At 40.1% G+C, this 24344-nt stretch overlaps 1 protein-coding gene across 3 annotated transcripts in view; it reads left to right on the top strand.

The window, feature by feature from the left end:
• The window catches only part of Tbck (TBC1 domain containing kinase), a 140195-nt gene that overhangs the window by 106733 nt on the left and 9118 nt on the right, over positions 1-24344 (top strand). For 2 of the 3 annotated variants that reach the window (XM_041649626.1, XM_041649635.1), the window contains exons 24-25: positions 9652-9827; positions 17021-17180. In XM_041649626.1, the coding sequence (XP_041505560.1) occupies positions 9652-9827; positions 17021-17180 (336 nt within the window). The remainder of the gene's footprint in view (positions 1-9651; positions 9828-17020; positions 17181-24344) is intronic. The other variant, XM_041649645.1, reaches the window with a different exon arrangement.

Raw genomic sequence — 24344 nt, 5'->3', positions numbered from 1 at the left:
CTATATGAATTTATGTAACATGAGGGCCTGCTTGTTGGGGTTTCTGTCCTGCCTAGTTCCCACAGCTGGTAAGCCCCAAAGAAAATCACACAGAGAATCTGCATTAGTTATAATGATTGGCCCATTAGCTCAGGCTCCTTGTTAACTCTTATAACTTATATTAACCCATCATTCTTATCTATGTTAGCCACATGGCTCGGTACCTTTTTCAGCAGGGTCGGTCACATCTTCCTTCTTCCGTGTCTGGGCAGGACTGGGGAGGAATGGGCTTTCTCCTTCCCAGAATTCTCCTGTTCTCATTGACTCACCTCTTCTTCCTGTCTGGTTGTCCCGGCTATACTTCCTTCCTAGCTACTGACCAATCAGCGTTTATTTAAAATGTAATTGACAGAATACAGAATTGTCCCACACCAAATTTACATTTCCACTGTCCTTTCTCCACATCTGTATTGTCGTTTGCTATTTTTGCTTTCTTGACAACAGCCTTTCTAACTGGAATTGAATGACATATATTAGTGCTTTGTGTCATTGCTGTTTTTGAAGTAGAATCTCACTGTGTAACTCAAGGTACTCTTGAACTCACACCGTGCCTACCTAAACCTCACCAATGCTGAAAACACAGGCATGTTCCACCACTTTCTTGGCTTTTGATTTGCTTTTCCCTGGTCATTTTGAGACTGAGAATTTATTGTATAGACCATTTTTACTCTGCTAGATATTCTTGGTATCTTTGTTAAAAATTATTTGACTATATGATTATAAATTAAAAATTTTCTGTTTTCTGTATTTGTATGTGTATCTCACATAATAGTAACATATGGTTTGGTTGCAATAGTTTCATAATGTGTTTTGAGGTTGAATATAATGATGCCTCATTTTCCCACCTCCTAGATTTTTATAGCTTGTCTTGATCCTTTTTGTTTCCACATAAATATTAGGGCTATTTTCTATTTCTGTGGGGAAAGTCACCAGTATTTTGATGGGAACTGCATTGAGCAATAGAGTAGAATAGTCATCTCAGCAACATAAGTTTTCCAATCTATAAACATGGAACAACATGAACACTGGATGCCTTTTAAATTTTATCCTTTTCAGTGCCTCTCCATTGGTGCTTTCTAATTTTCATTTTACAGCTTTTTCAGTTTCGCACTTACTTGAAAATGTTTTATTTACTTTGTAAGTGCCATACATGGGATTGTATTCCTGCTATCCTTTTCAAAAATGCATTGTTCATATATTTTAAAATTACTGTTTTTGAAAAACAATTTTTCTGTCCAACTTCACTAAATTAATTAATCAATTCAAATAACTTTTTGACCTAGGATTTTGTTTATAGCATTATATCATCTTCAAACATGAATAAATTAACTTTATGCTTGGGGCTGCTTCCACTGAGGTTGCTGCCTTAGGCCTGCTCCAGCAGACGTCGCTGGGTCAGGCCTGTTTCTGTAGATGTCCCTGTTTGCAGAGTTCTCTGGCTCAGGCCTGCTCCCCAGGAGGTTCCTTACTGGCACCTGGACCCACAGAGGTCTCTGGCTTGGGCCTGCTCCCTCAGCTGTTGCTCCCTTGTACCTGCTCCTGTGGGGGTCACTGCTTCAGTCTATTTCTTTTGATAATTGAACTTTTAAAGACAGTTCTATCTTTTAAAAAAATGAAAATTAGTATCTGTCTTTTGGGATCTTACAGGAATAGCTGTAGAATTTATTTTAACCTTTAATGTTTTGATGTATATTCTTTTTAATCCTAATTTCTTGACAGTGTAATGCTTTGTTTTGTTTTTTGGGGGGGGTTTTGTTTTTGTTTTTTTGGTTTTTTTTTTTTTTTTTTGAAAATGCAGTTTCAATATGTTGACCTGAAACTCAATTTGTAGATCAGGCTGGTGCTGAATTTTGAGATCTACCTTCTTCTGCCTCTTATGTACTGGGACTAAAGGTGTCACCACCAGCCTCACTGACAATTCTTATTATAAAACAATACTAAATCTTATTGAGTGCCTTTTCTATATCTATTGAGATAACCCTCCATTCTGAAGGTGTTGTATCATTAGTTGATTTGTGTATTTAGAACCTTTAATTCATCCCTGTGATGAGTCACTCTTGAGCTTGCTGTTTGATCTTTGTAAGGTGCTGCTAAATTTGGTTTGCTGCTATTTTGTGGAGAACGTTTGCATTTACAGTATTTAGGGGTATCTACTTTTAGTTTTCCTTTTTGTGGGACCTTTGTATGATCCTGATACTCAGGTAATGCTGGCTCCATAGAATAGTTTGGCAGCCTTCTTCCCAATTCAATTAGAGGAGTTTAAGAGGAATTAGAATAAGTCATTTCAATATTTTGTGTAATTCATCAACAAAGCTATCATGTTCTTAAGGCTTCTTGAGATGGAAGACTTTAATTCTTATTTCAGTGTTGTGTAGCTCATTATATATTTAGCTTTCTACTTAATTTCAGTCACTTTTGATAGCATATATTTAGAAGTCTATTTTTTCTAAGCATTCCACATTTTTACTAATAATTTCTAATAGTGATTTCTCATGGTTCTTTGCATTGTTGGGCTATGCACAGAAAACCCACTTCAAAATTCACTTCTAATTTTGAGTCTCACCTGTGAATTTAGGAGAATGTTTAGTCACCTCATTTACCTCTTCAAAAGCTACAGCTCTCCCACTCAGCATGGTGGTTACTTGGCATAGTGACCACTCGGTATGGTGATCACTCGGCATGGTGGGTACTCAGCATGATGGCCACTCAGCATGGTAGTAACTCAGCATGGTGGTCACTCGGCATGGGGGTCACTCAGCATGGTAGTCACTTGGCATGGTGGTCACTCATCATGGTGGGTACTCGGCATAATGGCACATGTCTGTCATCTTCCCACTTTGGAGACAGACAAGTCTTTCTGTACTAACTTTAATCTTCAGACTGTAGAGTAGGGCAGAAATCTACTATATTCTCCATTGAGTGGGTTTTGATGGTGCCAAGGATTGACTGAGCCTCTGGCAGCCAAATTACTACAATTGCAGAATGTAACCATACCTTTCCCCGCTCTGAAAATACAGTTGTAGATGAAGCTGGGACTTTGTGTTAGGAGCTCCAGTCTTGAGGGGTGGAAGAGACCTTCCCTAAAACCTGCAGGTCCAGCTCATATTGGACCTAGATATGTAGCAGAGGCATCCTTCTGTGCTGAAACTGCAAGATGCTGAGAGGGTCCAGTGATCCAGTGATCCATCCCCTGGTCAAAAACCGCAGGTAAGGCCCAGCAAGGTGATAGCAAACAGTACTATTGTAGAAGATTCCTTCTTTGGAACAGAGCAGCCACTCAGAAAAGCCAGCTCCCAGACTGAGAACTTTGTGTACTTCTATGCTGGGACCGCAGGTCTGACACTTGAGTGTGAGGGCTGCAATTTCCTACATACCCTTCCATAGCAGCAAAGGGTCTCCACCAGGGAGGCGGTGGGGGTTGCAGTTGCCTTTCTGACACAGTGCTGTGCAGAGCTGTGCTGCTTCCTAGCTGGTTTCCAGTTCTCCCTGCTCTCCTCAAAGTACAGATTTTCCTTTGTTCCATACCAAGCCCTCTGTTTTACCATCCTAGCTATACTTTGCCTAGCTTTTCTTCTAAAAATATTATATTTGTTTAATCTTAATTTGTTATTCAGAGATTAAATGAATTGGAAAATTAGTTTACCGTTTAGACTCTTTTATCCTCATTGAGAAAATATGAAACATAAGGGCCAATTTAGCTTTATTGAAAGGAAGCCTTCAGATTTGTCAGCTCATATTCCATAATATGCCTTATTATGTTACAAACTCAAGGTACATCTTTGTTTTCTGGTTTTAGGGTTGGGTGTGATATGTGTAGCCTTGCTGAGCTCATTAAAATCAAAATGCCTTCACGTAGTTGAAAGTTAGAAATATGGCTAAATACATCATGAACTTTGATGCTTCAGTACCCAGTGTCCTCATGAGAATTGTCTGAGTTTTTTTTTATGGTGCATTCAAATAAGCAATTAGTTATTTAAAAATACAGCAGAGTGTTCTTTTGTTTGCTTTCTATGCTGTCTGCTGAAACCTTGAGTTCTTTTCACTCGAGATGTCCTGGTTTTATGCAGCTATAAATGGTTGACTGGCATGATATTAATAAACATTGTGCTCTACTTCACTTTCCATTGATGTAATAAACACCATGACCTAAAGTGACATGAGGAAGACACGGTTTATTTCAGCTTATAGTTCATCACCAAGGGAACTCCGCACAAGGACTGGAGGCAGGAACTAAAGCAGAGGCCATGAAGGAATGCTGCTTTCTGGCTTGCTCCCCCTGACTTACTCAGTCGCTTTCTTATACACCTAAAGACTACCAACCCAGAGCTAACACCATCCTCAGTGGGATGAGCCCTCACACATCTGTCTTCAGTCAAGAGAATGTGCACAGACTTGCCTAGAGACTAATCTGACAGAAGCATTCTCAACTGAAGTTCCCTCTTCCCAGATGACAAACTCGTCAGCAAATGTTTCATCAGAAATTAGTCATGATAATAATAATGCAAGCCCTTTATTGACCTGACTGACCACCTTATTCCTGGTGAGATCTTAAGAACAAATAGGGAGAACACAACTTTCCTCTCTAGCATATACCAAAGCTTCTAATCAGAGACTGTTTGGCCATTTATCTGGTACTCTTTGGTTACATACTGAGCAAAGTGATGAACAAACTACTGAGTAGCAAGGAACAGTCTAACAAATGTGCTGTTTTGCTAAACACTTTGATGTGTAAGAAAAGAGTGAGAGAGACAACTAATGAGGTCAGAGCCAGACCTCAGTAATGACCGCACCTTGGGGGGTTAGCATCTGAGATGAAATTACAGATTTAATTCAGTTACTTGGCCCCAAAGTCACCTTCTGGCTCTTTGCTCAGGCTGCTGTGTGGAGCAGCAGGAAGCCAGAAGCTCCACCTCTAGGGATTAAATAGTGATGCCTCTCCACCCCTTTCTTCCTTTTCATTTCAGATCAGGAATAGGATCAGGTTCGGTTTTATTTGAAAATCATTTCCAGAAATTCCTACCCAAGTAAGCAAGTAGAAGCAGCACCCCACCCCCACCCCCACTGTCACCTTACCCTTGCCTTTCCCCCAGAAATCACTAACACTGAAGTGTTGACTTACTAAAACCTCCATCTCTCCCAACCTCACTGAGAACAACTTTAACTGGGTCGGGGCTGACCCAGAAGCTTCGTTTTGCATACTAAGTTTTCACTGGTCTGTCTTTTTAAGCAAAGCATCAAGTAACAGAGTACTAAACAAGTTTCTCACTTTTGTTCAAGGAAGGAAGCAGGAATTTGGGAGTATATTCTTATCAGAAATGAAGTCAAAGAACACTAAAGTTAAAGTAAATAATAGTGTAATTTAGTGTCTTTCTTCAATTATTCATGATAAAACTGAGGTCCAATGGATGAAATATCCCCCAAGCTGATAGTGTAAATCAAAGGGAAAATTACTGACTTTGAAGAAATTTATCTCACACTCAGCTTTTATAGAGCACATCTGTGACATTTTTAGCATAAAATCCTCAATCACTAAAAGAAATCCTGTCTCTCCTCTCTGTATTTCATACTCACATACATTATCTCTCTTCTGTTTAGGGGAACAAAACCTCTCCACTGTGAAAAACGCATTATGCAGCCTCCAGAGCAGAACAGCTATTTCAAACTCTGTTGCAGATGCTGTTTCTGAATCTTAGAAACAGTAACTCCATTCCTCTAAAAATAAGGAAGATAAACTTAAAAAGTGCTACTGGAGTAATATATTCTTTTAAATGTACAGAAAAAAAAAAAACATCGCCGGGCGGTGGTGGCACACGCCTTTAATCCCAGCACTCGGGAGGCAGAGGCAGGAGGATCTCTCTGAGTTCGAGGCCAGCCTGGTCTACAAGAGCTAGTGCCAGGACAGGCTCCAAAGCTACAGAGAAACCCTGTCTCGAAAAACAAAACAAAACAAAACAAAACAAAAAAAAGAAAAAACCATCATTGCAGATGGTAGAGCATTTTAGAGTAATGTCTTTAAAGTCACCTTTCCCTGAAAACCTGAAAATGATAAAAGCTTCATGTCTGTAGCTCTTGCAAAATGCTGTCCTTCATGCATGCACTTGGAATACATGTCCTTCATGCATGCACTTGAAATATTGAACACTTCAGAGGCTACTTAGTAATTACATAGAGAAAAATAATTGATTAAATTTTTTCTAAAAACAGTTCAACTCTGTTTCTCCTAATACTACAACATTTAAGGTTGTCTTATCAGTATAAAACTATGATTGCCAAAATCAATTTTTTGCCAATTTTTCTTTGGTTTTTATTGGTTCACCTTTTCTTATAAATTTAACTATAGTTTGTTTTTTGTTTTTGTTTTGTTTTTTTGTTTTTGTTTTTCGAGACAAGGTTTCTCCGTAGCTTTGGAGCCTGTCCTGGCACTAGCTCTTGTAGACCAGGCTGGCCTCGAACTCAGAGAGATCCTCCTGCCTCTGCCTCCCGAGTGCTGGGATTAAAGGCGTGCGCCACCACTGCCCGGCTTTAACTATAGTTTTATGCTGATTCCTGATATGACCCTCCAGCTGTGATGTCTCACGAACATCTCTTTCCATCTCTAGCTGTATTCTTCATCTTTTCAGTGTGGCATACTCTGTGAAGCCTGGTTCACGTGTCTAAATCTAAATTCACCTTGCTGTCTGTAACCATCTTTTCCCAAGCCTCATGTTTAAAACTTTAGGCCCAAGATGTGTTCATCATATTTTCTCCTGACCTGTTTTCCTATGTTTCTCATATGCTTTTTTTTTTACTTTTTCGTTAATTCACCCAGTTTTCCTTAGTAGCTATTGTGTCTCAACTTTCTTGTAGTTTATTAGATGCAAAAACCAAGTGTACAGACTCATTTGAGAAAGCTGCTACTATATTCTGAGACCTCTGTGTCAGTGAGTCACATATCAGGGAATTTGAGCCCAAAACAGTGATTAGACACTTGAGAATTTAACTTGGGAGGGGGTAATATTCCAAACAAGATCCTTACTAAAATTTCTGTTTCATTCATACCAGCCTTGAAGTGGGGTGGCAGTAGAAAGTTTTTTCTTTAGAAAGATTGCTTTTATAAAATAATTTTTATACGTGTATATATAAAAGTGCTCAGCAGCAGAGCTCCTAAGGGTAGAACTAATGCATTAGAAGTAGAAGCCCAGGCCTTTCCCCAGGTGTCAGAATGCTGTACTTACAAACAGCAAAATGTGTCATATGCATGTCTTGTTACCTGATTTCGATGTTTGACGCTTGGTGAGAATCACTATGAATCCATGCAAGGAGCCATTTCAAAGGTCTGGACTACTATAGGATTTTCACCAGTAATCTGCCAAGTAAATCCTGACTCTAGGTAAACAAAATAATATGATTTGTTAAATTCTCAGAAATACATACTGAATTTTTACTATCTGGGCTTACTGTCTCCTGAATATGAAGGTATGCCCCCTGATCTCAGTATTTAAAAGGCAGAGGCAGAAGGATCACAAGTTCAAGGTCAATCTGAGCAGTGTAGCAATACCATATCACAAAATGAAGAAAGGAGTTGAGAAAATACCCTGGTCCACAGAGTGGCTGTTGTGCAAGCATGAAGACCTGAACTCAATCCTCAGGATGCAAGTTACAAAACCAAGCCCAGTAGTGTGTCCTGGAGCCCCAGCTCTGAGGAGGCAGAAACAGATGGCTTGCCTGGAGCTCACGAGCCAGCCAGCCTGGCAATCTCGCCTCTTTCCAGAGCAATGAGAGACCATTTCAGAAAACACGGTGAGTGACCCTGAGGAATAACACCTGAGGTTGGCCTCTGGATGCCACACTCACACACGTGAACCCTCACACAGACACACACACCTACACACAAACATGAACCCACATACACATGTACACCCAGAAAGCTTAAATACAAATTAAAGAAGTTTTCATTGTTAAGAATTCAAATCTAAAAGTACCAAATGACGAATAGTTGTGTGTTCTTAAGACTCATGTACTGTTAAACAGACAGAACTTTCTTGGGATAAAACCTGAGCTTGATATGAGTATTTATAAATAGGTTCTTGGACTGAAATGATAAATTAGTCAGCATGCAGACCTGTTCTGTAGTTGTTTTAAATTCCTGTCCACTGTCTATAGCAAAGCCCATGGGCTAGAAACTCTGACGTATGTGCTGTTGGTGCAGAGGTGGTGCCGGGGGATCGTTGTTATGCCTCTGGGTATAAATTTTAAAATAAATAATAAAATTGCTTAGGAAACTAAAAACTACTAGAAAATGTATTTTATAATATAATGACTGTCCTCTTCTTGGAGTACTGTAATTTATCTTAAGAGCTTAAGTTTATTTAGCTCTAAAATTAGTCTGCAGAGGCAGTTGTGCGTATCATATTAAAATTCTTTTTGTACATCCAGAGAAGGCTAGAAAATCATGACTGGTCAGTGATTTCTCTCCTGCTCCTGAAACTGAAGCACAAAAGCTCTTTGCCTCATCTCCTAAGATGTACATAGCTTTATATGGAGACCATGAGAAACACCTGCAAAGACTGCTGTCTAAAAAAGGGATAGAAAGGTTCTGGTGTGTGACTGCTTATCAGTCATTTCAAAATGTTTAAGTAGCTTCAATTCTTAATATTAAAAAAAAATGATGTTCGGGCCTGGCGGTGATGGCACACACCTTTAATCCCAGCATTTGGGAGGCAGAGACAGACAGATCTAGTTCCAGAACAGGCTCCAAAACTACAGAGAAACCCTGTCTCAAAAGAAAAAAAAAATGTTCTTAATGCCTATTTTTATTAATTGTCATAAACCCATAAAGCTTATCAGTTTTTATTTCTGTTTAAAGTTAATAAAGGAAGTAAACAAGGGTTTACCACTAAAGAGTTGTGCACAGAGTCAGAGGAACCCCAGAGATGAAAACTGATATCAAACTCCAATTGAACACAATTTTTTTCGAAATAAATTTGTCTGGTGATTTACTTATTTGGTGTACTTTTCCTAGAAATACTAAATTGCAGATTCCAAGTAGAACAAAAGAATGAAACTCTGAAAATGAGATAATTAGGCTCAATTTTGATAATAATTAAGCATATAAATAATTTCTCTTTGGATTGCCATACTTTCCAGTAAATTCTGAAAGCTATTGGTTTCGTTGCTGGTGGTGGTGTTGCTTGTCTCTTGTTTTCCTGGGAATGGAGCCTAGGGCCTCATGCATGCAGGGCAAATTCTTTTCCACTGGGCTACATCCCCAGCCCATGAAAGCTCTTAAATTCTCCAGTTACATCACATACGTTTTCAAAAGCAACAGTGATACTCAGTTAATTAATATTTTGTCAGGTTGAATTTATTGCATTGTCTGTTGTGGGGGCAAGGAAGGAATGATTCTTCTCTCTACAAAGTAACACAGAGAATGACTGTTAATATCCTTGGTATCAATTAGGCTTGTACCATGTAACAGGTGCAAAGATGAAGCCAGTGCCCTAGTTCAGTGGTCTGAGGTCTACTTAGTAAGGAGCACAGTTACACTATAGAGTGCCAAAATGAGTTTGAGTTCGCCTGTAGTTTGTCTTTATAAAACTGTCAATATTTTTGTTCCTTGTGCTTTATTTTCAGTCAAGAGAATCCATCACTTTAAATGACCTAAAATCAGAAGTATCACCCCGGATTTCAGCAGAGGACTTGATTGATTTGTGCGAGCTCTCAGTGACTGGCCACTTCAAGACCCCCACCAAGAAAACAAAATCTAGTAAGCCAAAACTCCTGGTGGTCGACATCCGAAACAGTGAAGAGTATCCTTGCCGAGTGGTTTGAAAGGGTGGATTTGCCCTACTCCTGTTTCTTCCTTTCCTTACACAGGCTGTGTGGTGAGGCATTTCTGGAATGCCTCTGGACTAGAATAGCTAAGTAGCTCTGAAATTGCATGCAGTGTGCAAAGTTATAAAAATGTTTTCCAAACATTAGGATCTGTGTGTGTGTGTGTGTGTGTGTGTGTGTGTGTGTGTGTGTCTGTCTGTCTCTCTCTCTCTCTCTGATATGCATCATGGTTCTAGATATCATTTGACTGCTTCTAAAAAAATCAGTGCTGGGGACCAAAGTCAGAGCACTGACTGTCTTAGGAAGCTCTCTACCACTGATCTGTGTATGAAACCCTCATACTTTTATTTTTAATATTTATATTCAACTTGTGTATAGATAGCGCCAACCTCAAGCTGCCAATCTTTATGCTTTTTGCCAGGTTCATATTAGTCTCGGCATAGACTGTTAAGCATATGCACAATTGAGATGACTCAGTTAATACAAATTAATGGCCACTGTTATTTGTATTGATTCTCAAGCTCTATATTCATTTCAGAGCTGTCCACGTTTCTTCAAACCCTAGCTACTACCTTCAGTACCCATTTGTATACATAGCCTAGTTACCGGCAGAGCAACTCTGCCTGTGTGGATCCCATTAAACAAATGCAGCCACAGAAATCTAGGAAAACTATTTTAAATGTTGGAATATAGTGATATACTTTAAAAAAAAAAGAGTATTACAAAAATCCTTTCTTTTTATGACTTAATTTGTCAGGCTTAACCCATTCATTCAAACATCTAATTTTCCTTAAAGCTGTAATAATGGTGTGCTTTTTTGTTCTAAATCTTTACTACATTTTTATGTATTTATTTGTGAATGTGCACATGCTATAGTGTGCATGTGGAGGTCAGAGGACATCCTGTAGAGCTGGCTTTCTTCTTCCTCCATGTGAGTCCTGGGAATCGAACTCTGGTCCTCTATTTGGTGGCAGGCACTTTTGCTCACTGAACCGTCTCAGAAGCCCAGTGATGATGGTTTTAGTATTTAAAGCCATGAGCTAGAATCTGATACCACTTCTGACCTCCTTGAGCACCATGCAAGCATGGAGTATACATACATACTACAAGCAAAACATAAATACACTTAAAATAAGCAATAAAAACAACACACAGCTACTGAAACCCTGACAGTACCTATGAAGTATTATGGTAGGTGACTCAGTAGTTCTACCTTTCATCAAGTTAAACTTTACAATTATTTAGGTCTAGTATCACTCTACCAATCTAAACGTCTAATTAGTGTACCTTTACAATACTTCCATTTCTTTCTTGCTACAAAACAGAGAAAAAAGAACACTGTAGTAATTTTCCTTCTCTAAAGAAAGGTAGTTTTGAAATACTGATGTTTCTCCACATCTTGTTCTACCTCTGCTTCTGGTTAGTTTGGGAGACAAGCTCTCCCATGCTAGCCTCTAACTGGCTATGAACAAATGAACTATGTGCCAGTATGTTTAAGGAGCTGTCTTCACAGATGGCTTACAACTGCTGTCTGGGAGTCCATGGATGCTGCAATCACTTAGCTGTTGTCTGTGTTTTGGTTTTGCGTAAAGAGAAGTAAATTGGCAAACCAGGATCAACTGCCACCTGCCTGTTTCTGAGGACTGCAAAGAAAGCTGAGGGCTGTAGCAGACTGTGCACCCTGGCAGTAAAGCACAGCCCCAAACCCTTGGAAATTCGCACTGAAGAGTGACAGCACTGCCTCACTCCAGCGGTGAAGTGTTTCTCGATAAAGCTTTTTTCAGTATATCCATGGGAATTTTTGGTGAAAGGCAATAGAAAATGTTTCTTATGTAGTGGCATAAACTTTATGAGTAATGTTAATGGTTTCAAAGGTAATGCCCAGCCCAGCTGTTGATTTGGTAGCTATAAATATTTAGAGTTTCAGATTTCCTGGAGTTCATAGTAAAGGTGGCCTTAGTCATGCAAAGGTGGCTCCAGCCGATGCTATAAACAGAACCGCTCTGAGGGAATGTTAATCTGTGCTTCAAGTGAAGGCTGAGTTTACAGCTGTGTTTCTAAGCTCTTAGGGAAGGAGGGAGGGAAAGATGGAAGAAAAAAGTGGGGGAAAGAAAAACGGGAATACAGCTGAAGACTTCACTTAATCTGAAACCAGCCCCAACTGTTTCCATCTTTACACCATTCTCAGTAAGTGCTAATATTATTCTTTTCACTATTCATGAAGAATTTATTTCTGAAAATATTTTCAAAGTACTGTGGAGATACCTGTGGCCAAAGGAAGACAGGCGATAAGGAGGTTCGGCAAGAGTTTGCTCCCCCTATGTAAGTTTGTATTTGGTCTATCTAAACATTCCATCCATGTCTAAGTGGATCTTCCCTAATGTGGGCTGAACGGTAGCTACTGCTGGGAATTTCTCCACTGCTTGGATTAATAGTTGTTAGAGTTACATTAGCAGTCGGTGTCATTTGCTGTTTTAGCACTAGATTCAAACCAGTTGGTCCTGTTTAAAGACAAAGTTAAATCAGAGTCCCTGTTCTCGGGTCATAGAGTTAGAGTGGACTTTTTAATAGATAATTGCATCACACTGTGATGTCATACCCAAAATATCATCGAAATACAAGGAAGGGTACAACATGATGGCTGCTTAGGTACAAGATTCAGTGAGCAACGGGATAGAAGACACTTGGGAATGAGAACACAGTCCTCCGAGGATCAGGTCCAGAGAGGCAAAGAACATATTTAAGAGATTACAGAGAAGTACAATGGAGCTAGCAGCTCAAGTCTGTAACCTTAGCACTTGCTTGGGAAGCTGGCACAGGAGGACACGGGTGTAGAGGCCCTGTCTAAATAAATAAAGTGTTTAGGCAGAGAAAAGTTACATGGACCATTTGCAGAAAGGCAGCCAAATGATTCCATTTCAAATGGCCATTATTAGGTCCTGGTTCAGGAGAGCTGAACTGAGAGATCTGGGCCATGGGACGTTTCTCAGCAGAAATGTTGTCGTCTGGCCACTTTGTTTATTAATATTTTAAGTTGAAAAGTTTGTGAATAAAATGGATTTCCAGGGAAAAATCAAAAGCTTTAGACAGCTGCTTCTGCAACTCTAAGCTCAAGGTAAGTGCTGCCTTACATTGCCAGACCATTGCTGGGACAGAGATGGGGGATGAGAGTCACCCAAGTGAAGTTGTTAGTGGGAGCCACTGATGAGGTGTTAAAAGTGAGATTTTTTAAATGTGGATAATAGGGTGCTGCTAATACCAAGTCCAGTATGTGAGAAAATGATGTCTGAACATTTTTTATTTCAGTTCATGCTTCTCAGTTATATATGGAGAAACCACGGGCTTAGTTCTCTTCCCCTTTTAGGTTTTATTAGTAAAGGTCCAGTCTTCAAATGCATTTAAAGAGATATTGTTAAGTTATTTAAACCAGTCAACACAAAGCAGGCCAGCACAGAGACATATAGGATTTCATAATTTGGCGAGGGTGGTGTGGTCTGATAAAGTTTAGCACCACTGGCCATCATACTCAACAAAATACTGTGTTCTGCAGGATTCAGAAAAATGAGATTGCTTCTGAGTTGAATTTTGACCATGCATTTTAAAGGAATTAATTTTTGTGACATAAAGACATACGGTATATAAGTATGTTATGCTCAGGACTCATTTTTAAGATTTCTATCGACTTTAACTACTTAGTATATTGTTGTGTAAGCTGTTTGAACTGGGATTTTTGCTGTTTTCTATTCCTATATTTTTTCATAGTATCCCAGATTTCCTGAATGTCTTATATCAGGAATTTTTTAGATTTAACATTTTCTTTGACCTGTATATATATATTTTTTATTATATCTTCAGTACCTGAGATTCTCTCTCCCATCTCTTGTATTCTGTTGGTGAAGCTTGCCTCTATAGTTCCTGTTCACTTACCTAGATCTTTCATTTCTAGTTTATGCTTTCTTTAGTCCCTCTATTCCTATTTTTAGATCTTGAACAGCTTTATTCATTTCCTTTAACTGTTCATTTTTTTTTCTTGGCTTTTTAAAAGAATTTACTTGTCTCATTTCCTCCAAATTTTTGTCTTTTCCTTGATTTCTTTAAGGGACTTACTTCTTCTTCAAGCCCTCTATCATCTTCATTAAGTTGGTTAAGGTCTTTATCTTGTGCTTCACCTGTGTGGACTACTCAGGGCTTACTGTAGTAAAATAGCTGGCACTAGTGGTACCATATTGCTCTGACTGTTGTTCATTGTATTCTTACTCTGGCATCTAGGCATCTGGATTTGGGGTGATTGTATGTCTGTGCTGATTTCTGAGTTTGTCTTTGTTGGATGGGTGTTTTGTTCCTTAGTTTCTGTTTCCTCTCTGGCCTCTGTGGCCTATGGTTGAGCAGGGATTCTATGCCCGAGCTGGGGGCTAGAATACAGCAACAAAGAGGGAAGACTGGGAATAATGTCAGGCGGGAGGGGGCACTGAGAGATTGGAGGAGGTCTGTGAGTAGGTAGACTACCTGGAGTTCTCGTGGCCTGCATGGTCCCTAATCCAGCAGGGAGTCTCCACCTGAATTGGCAGCTGAGACATAGGGACAAGATGGGAAGAAAGACTTGGGAATAGAGTCAAGGCTGTGTGGGGCATCAGAGAGTGAAGAAGGTCTGAGAGCAGGTGGCTTACCTGAAGTTCTGGCTGCAGGTATGGCCTCTGGTCCAGCAGGGAGTCACCACCAGAGCTGAGGATTCAAACACAGTAAGAAAGGAGGGGAGATTGGGATCATTTGGGGGGCATCAAGTAGAGGAGGTCCACAGGTAGGCAGCCCACCTGGTCTCTGGCAGGTGTGGCTTGTAATTAGGAGATAAGTGTCTGCCTGAGGGAATGGAGAGACTCCTACTTCATCTTAATGTCAGCCCTATATGGATTTGTGCCGTGAGCAATGAAACATAATCACCAAGGACAAAAGGTCCTTAAGTAACTAATTGTTTTCTTCCATGTCAAGTATACTAAAAGACTGTTTGTTGTCAATGCACTGATCTCTAGATGGCCAGGCTCTTCCCTGTGTTGTTTGCCAGCAATGCAGTTATGGATGGAAGATGTAGAGGCTGCCAGCCTTGTGTGTCCAAGCATCTGTGCTTACTCAGTCTCCACTTCTTGACAAAGAGTGTTCTGGGAAGGGTGTGCTTAGACAGTTTCCAGGACTGCACTGCTGGGGCAGCTGTGATCTAGGGCTCTGCTTCTGGATACTTTTGCTTCCAAGTACAATAGAAGACTTGAAGTGTATGGGGCTTTAGACAGAACTTTCCTCCTCTCCAAAACTCTTATTTTTATCATTTTGTCAAGCATTTTGACATTTAATCTCCATTTTAAAAAAATTAAACCATAAAGCATAACTAACAGAAAATTCTGGAAAAATAGCAAGTTAGTGACATGCTTTTAGTGATAAAAGGCAGTATAGACAAATCTACTTTAAAAGTACATACTAAGTAGCATATAGAAATTCCCCACATGTATCTGTAATTTCAGATTAATTAATCTGTAATTTATAAATATAAATTGATATTTATATTCAAGTGGCTTACTTTTCCAAACCAAGTATTCACATAATGTAACTTTAAGCAGTTTTACTTCTAGAGCAGGGGATTATGATTTTTTTGTTATGTGGTTAATATTCTATATAGACGCATTCAAATTGGATTTTATGTTCAAGAACAAATGTAAGCATCGTTTTATTGTTTCTCATTTTCGAGAGAGAAAATACGATTGACCCAGTGTGTATCAAGTATCTAGCTCTACCTTCCATATCCTCCTCTCCGCCAGACATGACACAGTGTGGTAGGATTATCGAACACGAACACCATGGCCAAGGGTCATGCTTTCACCAGGGGCAGTGTGGGAGGCTGTGCAGACAAGAAGGAAGGAGCAGGTGGGCTGGATGGGCGTGTCCGTCCCAACTAGGATAGATCTGCAGTGCTTCTGCTGCTGTAAATCCACTAAAAGTAAATCTGTTCACAGTCCAGAGGTGCTCTATGAGAAACAAAAACTCTTTCTGGCGACTGGTTCAGGTCAGCTGAGAAGAGAGGAGCGGTATGAGCTAGATCATCATCATCACTTTCCTTTGCACTTTTCCCACAGTGGTACCCAAATCCAAACCCAGTATGCTGTTTTTCTGCTTATAATACTTCAACTTTCCTTATTAGCCGAATAAAGATCATTATCATAAACAACACCCGGCAAGTTGAGCCTTCACCTCCCTTTTTACCTCATGTCCTAAGTTCTCCACAGCATTGTCCTTCCTTGCCCTTAATTGGGCATATGCTTCCCCACTGCCCAAACTTTGCATCCCCTCCTCCATTCTGTTTCTTTGTTTTAACTTTAATTCTTCAGAATTTGACCTTGCCATCACTTCATCAGTGAAAACCCTTCCCTGTCCTCCCAAGTGGATGCAGTCTGCTACAGCAACTCATACATCTCTTTTACGGTTGAGCCGTATCTTCATTTCCAAAGTTCTATTTTTAGTCCACTTGTACTTTTAATTACTTAGGAAAGCATATATGGATGTTTCAGATCTTATGTCATTTCTAAATATTGTAGGTTAGTGGATGGCTTTACTTCCTAAACAGTAATAGTCAATTAGACCATCAGAATTCTTCTAAAGTATAAGAACCATCAGACATGGCCCCCTTAGGAGGTTATAAAGTCAGAATAATGGGTATGTTGGCTCAGTTCACTGGACACATTAACCTGTAGCAAAACAGTTTCCAGCTGGGGCTGATGACTTCTAGCAGTTCCCAGTGGAGTTTGACTTAGCATCAAGTATTTTTGGTATCATATTTGCCCTGAGACAGTTCACTTGCCGGTCCATTTACTTTATACACAAAACCAAACCCTGGTTGTGATTTTTAACTGGATGATACACTGACTGTGGCTTCACTGGGTCAGGGTCACTTTCAGTTTCCACTGATAATTACAGCTCAAGCTGCTTTTCCTTTCTCCATCTTCAAGTTTAATTTTCTTCCTCCTTAGAGGATCTTACTTTACTTAGATAAAATACTTGGGTGAACACGGAAATGTTTAGTACTGTTGTCTAGGACTGAGTTACCTCTGTTTCTCTCAGACAATCAAGACTCAAAAAAAAAAAAAAAGTAAAAGAATAAAGTGGCTTTCCCTAACTCCCTTGTCAGCTTCCTTCGAGGTCACATTGCAGGCAGCATCAACATCCCGTTCAGCGCTGCTTTCACAGTGGAGGGAGAGCTCAGCCAGGGCCCTTACACGGCGATGCTTCAGAACTTCAAGGGGAAGGTCATTGTGATCGTGGGGCACGTGGCAAAGCACACAGCCGAGGTAAGTGTACTCAGAGCTGTCCTGTCCCCACCTCCAGTTCAGGATAAATAGCAGAAGGCTTAGGAAAACCCAGGCGGTAACTGCTGATGTTTGTCAAAAGTCTGTGTCACGAGCTTAGTCTTAAGTTTGATGATATTGAAAGGTGTGGCCTTTAAGAGGCAGGTCCTAACGGGAAGTCCTGTGGGCAGTGAAGGTTTGCCCATGTAAGGGACTGTGGGACTGAGTCACTGACTTTTGATGCCAAGAGGTGCTCTCTTCCTCCACATACGTTATTGCCATCCACAATGGGCACTGACTGCATGCCTTTGGGCTTCCTCGCTTTGCAACTGTGAGCTAATTAATCCTCCTTCTTTATAAAGTTAAATACCTCCATTATTTTGTTATAATGAAAATTAATATGACAGCATAGGTTTCCAGGGATTTTTTTTCTATCTGCTTTCTAAAATTTCAAAAATATAAACTGAATTTCTTCTGTCAAAGAATCGGACCAGACATAGGCTCTGCAAACTGCTGGGTGACATATGTTGGACTTTGGAAAGATTTGTTTACCTAGAAACTCGAGGATTGGATATCTCAAAAACTTGAACTCCCTCTCCAGATTGAGAGAGGATATTCTAAGCAAAATAAAAAATAAAAGTAGATATGACTGCTAAAAATTACTACCATGAAAGGAAGGAAGGGAAGGAAGAAGGGATGGAGGGAGGGAGGGATGAAAGGAGGGAGGGAAATAAAGAGAAAAATGGGGCCTGGTATGGCATCACACACCTTTAATGTCAACACTCAGGAGTTCAAGGCCAGCCTGGTCTGCGTAGCTAGTGTAGCAAGTGCCAGGGCTATGTAGAGATATCCTCTCTCAAAGAAAGATAAAAAAAAAAAAGTATCAGAGAGCAGCATATGAGATCCAAGCAGAGTTACAAACGACATCCCCAGAAAGAGTAGAGATCATTGCTGTGTTGAGCAAATGCAGAACCCGTCCCCTCCAAGCCCTTTCCCCATTCCTAGGAAAGTAGCAGTTACCAGTTCCCTGGGGGAGCACAGGCGGAGCTATACCAATCAGATGAACCCTATGGCACCTAGGGCAGAATGAAAGGAAGACCAAAGGTCAGCAAAGTTTCCTCATTGAGAAAATTAGGAATGGAGGTTAAAGTATTCTCATCCAATTGACTTTATGTCTCTGTAAAAGGGACAAACCATAAGAACCATTTTAATATAGTTATCCAAAACGTAGTCATATGAGAACATGAAAAATTTTGGTCATAGACTATTTTAAGTTTCAAAAACTTGGTGGGCAAGATGACTCAGTGGGTAAAGGCACTTTCTCCTGACAAGCTGAATTCAGTCCCTGGCATTCACATGGTGGACAGAGAAACCCTACTTCCACCAGTGGTTCTCCAACCTGCATATGTATGTTCACACTCCCCCACACACACAATGAATGAATGAATACACAAAAATATTTAAAATATCTAAAAGTTGTTTTAGTAGGACAGGGCTAATGACAGTACTTACTTTGACATTGACTGAAGGCCAGCCTTGATTTTGAATCTTTACTAATTATGCCATAAATCACACCTTTCATACAAATTATGGATATATATATATATATAATGTCTAAATGCACCTTTTCAAGAAAGTTAGTATAATAAGTAGCTGGTCACTTAAAACTTAAATCCATATCCCAAATCAGTGGCAACATATATAATTACAACCATGGTAGCTGTATTATCTTGACGTAAGATGTCATTTTATGACTGCTGGTACATTAGTCATTATGCCATATCATTCCATACATCCATACCACTATGAAGAATCACACTCTTCTAGGCTCTAGGTAACATACACCTTAGGAAAGAGTCCCAACAGTGACAGTCCAAACTGTGAACTAGTCTTTCTATGATTGGTGCTGTAGTAAGTACATTGCATGTGTTATCTCCTTTTGTCTGTAAGGAGAGCGATAGTTAGAGTTAATTGTCAACCTGGCAAAATCTAGATTCATCTGGAAGATAGGCCTTTAGACATGACTGTGGCGGGTGGGGTATCTTGTCTTCATTGAGGTGGGAAGGCCCAGCCACTGCGTGTGCCACTCCTGAATTATCCAGGAAGCTGAGTATGCTGCATGAACTGCTGTCTGTTCTGACACATGTGACCGGCTGCCTCCTTGACATGGTAGACTCTACACCCTGGAACTGTAGTGAGCCAAAATCCAAACCCTTTCTTCATTCCTTCACTTCTTCCTTTGTTGCTTCTGTCAAGGCTTTTATCACAGCAGCAGGAAAAGCAGCCAAAGCAGGGGAGTATCTGCCCATTTCAAACATGAGGAAACTGGATCCAGTTTACCTAATATGCCTACCCATGGCCATGATAGGAACATACGCTGGGTGACTCTGTAAGCTTTGCCATTAATTAGCTTAGCTCTGGAGGCTTTGGAGTCTGAATACTGCCCTGTGTCCTGGCTTTAAAATGGGCTTCTTCTGACTTTATGTGCATGAAACCAAAACCTGAAATAAACTTTACCAGGTTATGGCTCTATTTTCATAAAACATTCAGAACTTAAAGAAAGTTTCTAATAAGTAGACCTTAGAGGTTAAAACTCTTTAAACTGCCAACTTCTTCCAAACATCCTAATCATATTAATATGTCATTTATCTAATTTTACCATGCAGGTAAAACATATCTGTAAATACATAGATTATTTATTTCATTAAGTCATTAACTTAAAAATCTATTATTATGTACAAGTCAATAAATGTAAGTTCAAAATGTGAAAGAAATAAAATGAATGCTCACATGCAGTCTAGGATTTAACAATACTCAGCCATCGTGTTCTAAATTAGTGTCATGCTTATTAGAAAGAAGTCAGGCAATATCAATTACTTTTTTCTTTACATCCTACTTGCTGACTCATTTATAGACAATAATGACTGAACAGATTATATGCCTAGCTGCTAATGCTTCAATAACAGTAACTCATTTATGTTAGATTTAGATTTGGATAAAGATCTATCTTTAACAATGTTTCTTATCAAAGGTCAAAAACAATTTCAGATACTTATTCATAGACTTTCATATTTCCCTCTGCTGTCCAGATCTGTACAGCAGCACAGATGCTTCCCCCATATGCACCGAATTAAACGCATGTCAGCCTACGGAATTGGAATTCCACTGTGAGTCTGTGCTTGTGCTGAACTGTTCTCTTGACTCCACTGCCCAGTGCAGATCAGTCCTCAACCCTTCCTCACACTTCTGAGTTCTAAATCCTAGCTTTTCATCAAGTGGAGAGCTCTGATAAGCTATGGGTTGGAAAGGAAGCAGGTGTTTGTCCTCCTAGATCCTTCTCGACAATGGTCTCAGGCAGCCGTGTCACTGTTCTGAAAACAGCGATTCTCTGGACGGCCTCTCCCCACAGCGCACATGAACCCCTGGCTCCTTCATCTCCAGGAGTGCTAACAAGTCTGCTTTGCTGGCCTTGGTTAGCCCTGCCTTTTATCCTTCTCCTGCATCCCCTACCCCTACTTCTCTGTAATTAATCACCACCTTAGTTCATGCTAAGGTCAGGTTGGGATGCCAGCTGTCAGAGCATAGTATGCAAAACATGCGAGCTTTGTAAGCCTAGCTTCAGTGCTATACTGTGTTTCTTACGGCTGAGTTAATTTGGGCACATATTTTGCCTCTTCAAGTCGCCATTTGTTCAATTATAAAGTGAAAACAGCATTAATTTAAAGCTTATAGACAAGATATGTAAAGTTTTTTAAGGAACCTAATAATAGTGCTCATTACACTATATATAATATATATATATATATATATTAGAAAGTTCTGGAGCTTGAGTTTAGGGGCATAGCAGAAAAACAGGTACTGACTAGCTCACCCTGCCCTGCTTCAGAGCTCAGAGAAGATCCACGGTGCTCAGGGTGGTGTGGCTGCAGACTGATGGCGACCCTAGCTCATTCCTCCACATACTCAGATCAGCCTGAGAAATAAGCACAGTCAGTAGATGATAAAGGAGTCAAACCAAAAACAAAACGACAATCATATGTATGTATGGTCCTCAATAGCAGACCACCAAATAATGTTAAGAAATAAACAACAGAATTAAAATTACTGAAAATGTTGAATTAATGCCAGGCAATTGTATATCTGTACAGCAATAGTTAATACAGTCTATCATCTCTATCATGCTGTAAATGACCAAGTATTTTAAAAGGAAGGTCTTACATCCTTGACCCAAATTGCTCAAAGAAATTTATTTTTAATACTAAACATTCCTAAAAGGAAATTTGTTTTTCAGTACCTATAACATCCATTTATTCATTCTACCCTACTCTCAACCTAAGTCTCAAAAAACTTTTAACAAGCCCCATAGTGAATCCATCTCTCCTAGAAGAAGCTGTCGCTTTGTGAGAATGACAACTTAGTCTAATACTGTGAACTTTGTTTTGGGGTCCTTCTCCCCCTGTGTGAGAACAATGCTGTGGGATGTAACCCCAGAGATAGTAATGGGCCTCAGACTGGAAAACTGACTGGCAGCCTGGACCAGAGGAAAATGGAAGCTCCACCATGAATTCTGCTCAACTGTAGTACGTCCTTAAGAGAACACCTAAGCATATTACTGCTTAGCTAGGAACAAAATTCTTTTTTAATTTATTTATTATGTATACAGTGTTCTGTCTGTCTGTATGCTTGCTGGATATGAAGAGGGCACCAGATCTCATTACAGATGGTTGTGAGCCACCACTTGGTTGCTGGGAATTGAACTCAGGACCTCTGGAAGAGCAGTCAGTGCTCTTAACCTCTGAGCCATCTCTCCAGCCCTGAACAAAATTCTTTAAGGAAATATCAGAAAACAGTCCAAAAATTGAGTCCTGTGAGAATTCTGAATGTTTTCTGAGAAAACTCTAAGAAAACAAGAGTTTTGTGACCTCAGTTTCTTCAAAACCTGGAATTGTTGTTGAAATGTGCTTCTGCACTCTCCCTAGGGGAGCAGAGAGGAGAGAGCACTGCAGCTTTTGTTATTCATTCATGTGTCTCTGTGGACACACACGTTTCTGCCATGTGCAGCTCTCCTTGTGACTGTATACTTTGCTCAGCTGACTCTGAGGTAAACCCTCAGAGTATAACTTGTCTGATCCTCTGAATAAAGTTGGCTATTGCGTGAGACTTTTCCACCTCATTTTCAGGCTCTGCTTTCCCAGATAGACACCACCAACTAGAGCAGTAAACAAGGATAAGTCACATAAGTGTACCCAGTCTGTTATAACAAAATAGTGGGTAGGAAGGCTTTAAAAATATAGATTTACACAGGGCGGTGGGGGGGTGCATACCTTCAATCCCAGAACTTGGGAGGCAGAAGCAGGCAGATCTCCAAATTTGAGGCCAGCATGGTCTACAGAGTAAGTTCTAGGACAGCCAGTGCTATATAGAGAAATACTGTCTGGAAAGAGACACACACACATATATGCATGTATATGTTATATATGTATATACATACACACACACACACACACACACAGAGAGAGAGAGAGAGAGAGAGAGAGAGAGAGAGAGAGAGAGAGAGAGAGAACTTTCTCAGTTCTGGTTTGGTTTATCAAATTAAAGTTCCCAAAGCTGAAAATCCAAGGTCCTGCAGATCCAGTGTCTACTAAGGGCCTGTTTACTAATTATAGATGGTTCTCTTTTCACTTTGTAAAAAGTGGTAAGGAAACTCTTAGAGCCTGTTTCATAAGAGCACCAAGGCTAGGGGTGTAGCTTGATGATAGAGTCCTTGCCTAGTGTACACGAGGCCCTGGGTTCATTTCCTAGAATGGGGTGTGGGGGGAGATTATAGATACATGGAAGGATGGATGGAGGGCAGACAGTTGATTCTAAGGGTTCTACCCTAGGCTCTTATCACCTACCCTAAGCCTTTTCTCATAATGGTTTCACTACGGTTATCAAAATGTGAACAAGACCATGATGGGGATACCCACAGAAACAGCTGGCTCGATCTAGTGGGAGCTCACTGACCCCAGACTGACAGCTGGGGAACCCGCATAAGCCTGAACCCGGCTCCTTGTCTGTGGGTGACAATTGTGTGGCATGGGCAGTTTGTAGGGCCACTAACAGTAGAACAAGTGCATGAGCTGACTTTCTGGAGCCCATTCCCTATGGAGAGAAACATTGCTAAGCCTAGATACAGGGAGGAGGGCCTTGTTCCTGCCTCAAGTGGTACGACAGACTTTGTTGACTGTCCTCACCCTCTCTGAAGAGTGCATGGGAGGTGGGGTGGGGAAAAAGTGAGAGGAGAGGGAGAACAGGACGGGAGGGAGAGGGAACTGGGATTGCTATCTAATATATGATTGTTTTAAAAATAAAGATAAGATTTGAAGAAGAATGTAGACCCAGACTTTTACACCTTTATTAGCACCATCTCCCTTCTCTGCTCAAGCTCTTCCTCCTAGTCTTTAACAGATTATCCTATTACACCTGTGTGCTCGAAAGACTAAATGATTCTGAAAATGCTTCAAGCCAATTGAGCATACAGATTGTCTGTATAGAAACTCTGTAATTCCAGATAAGTAGTTCTTCAAATTCATATATTTTAACGTAATTTCTATGGGGTCTTTTATATTTTTAGAGTAATATATATATATATATATATCTTTATAGTTGTTCTCAAACCTCTAGATAAAGAGTGGGAAGCAAATCTCCTTTGTCATTTCCAGGTTCCTTCCCACTTCATCAACCTACTTCATCAACCTATCTAACTCTCTGTGGTTAGCTTTGAACTTCTCCCTGACTTTTCCATGCCATGCTTGTCACTGAAAATGTCATTCTGTGGGTTTATATCAGATAAGAAGGAAAGTTTTAAATATTCATGCAGCATGAACATGTTGAACACTGTATGAAAGTTAACAGTGAAAACGGTTTGACGTGATTCTGGTTCTCTGAATGATGGGCAGTAACTTACGTCAGTAGACCTGTGAACTGAGAGCTGGTCAGAAACTGCTTCCTCATAGCTTTCCAGAAGCCTCATAGAGTAAAGCATCATCATCATCCACATAGGGATGTAGTAAAGGAAACCATTACCCCCAGTCCAGACTTTAACCATTTTACTTACCCTGTTTACTAGGAGTATTTGGTCTAAGGTATGGTCAACCTCTAGAGCCAACTTATTTCCATTTTTAT

The sequence above is a fragment of the Microtus oregoni genome, unplaced genomic scaffold (genome assembly GCF_018167655.1).
Source record: "Microtus oregoni isolate MIOR12 unplaced genomic scaffold, Mior012 000000F_ref0000247, whole genome shotgun sequence".
NCBI lineage: Eukaryota > Metazoa > Chordata > Mammalia > Rodentia > Cricetidae > Microtus > Microtus oregoni.
This window is presented reverse-complemented; position numbering and strand designations above follow the sequence as displayed.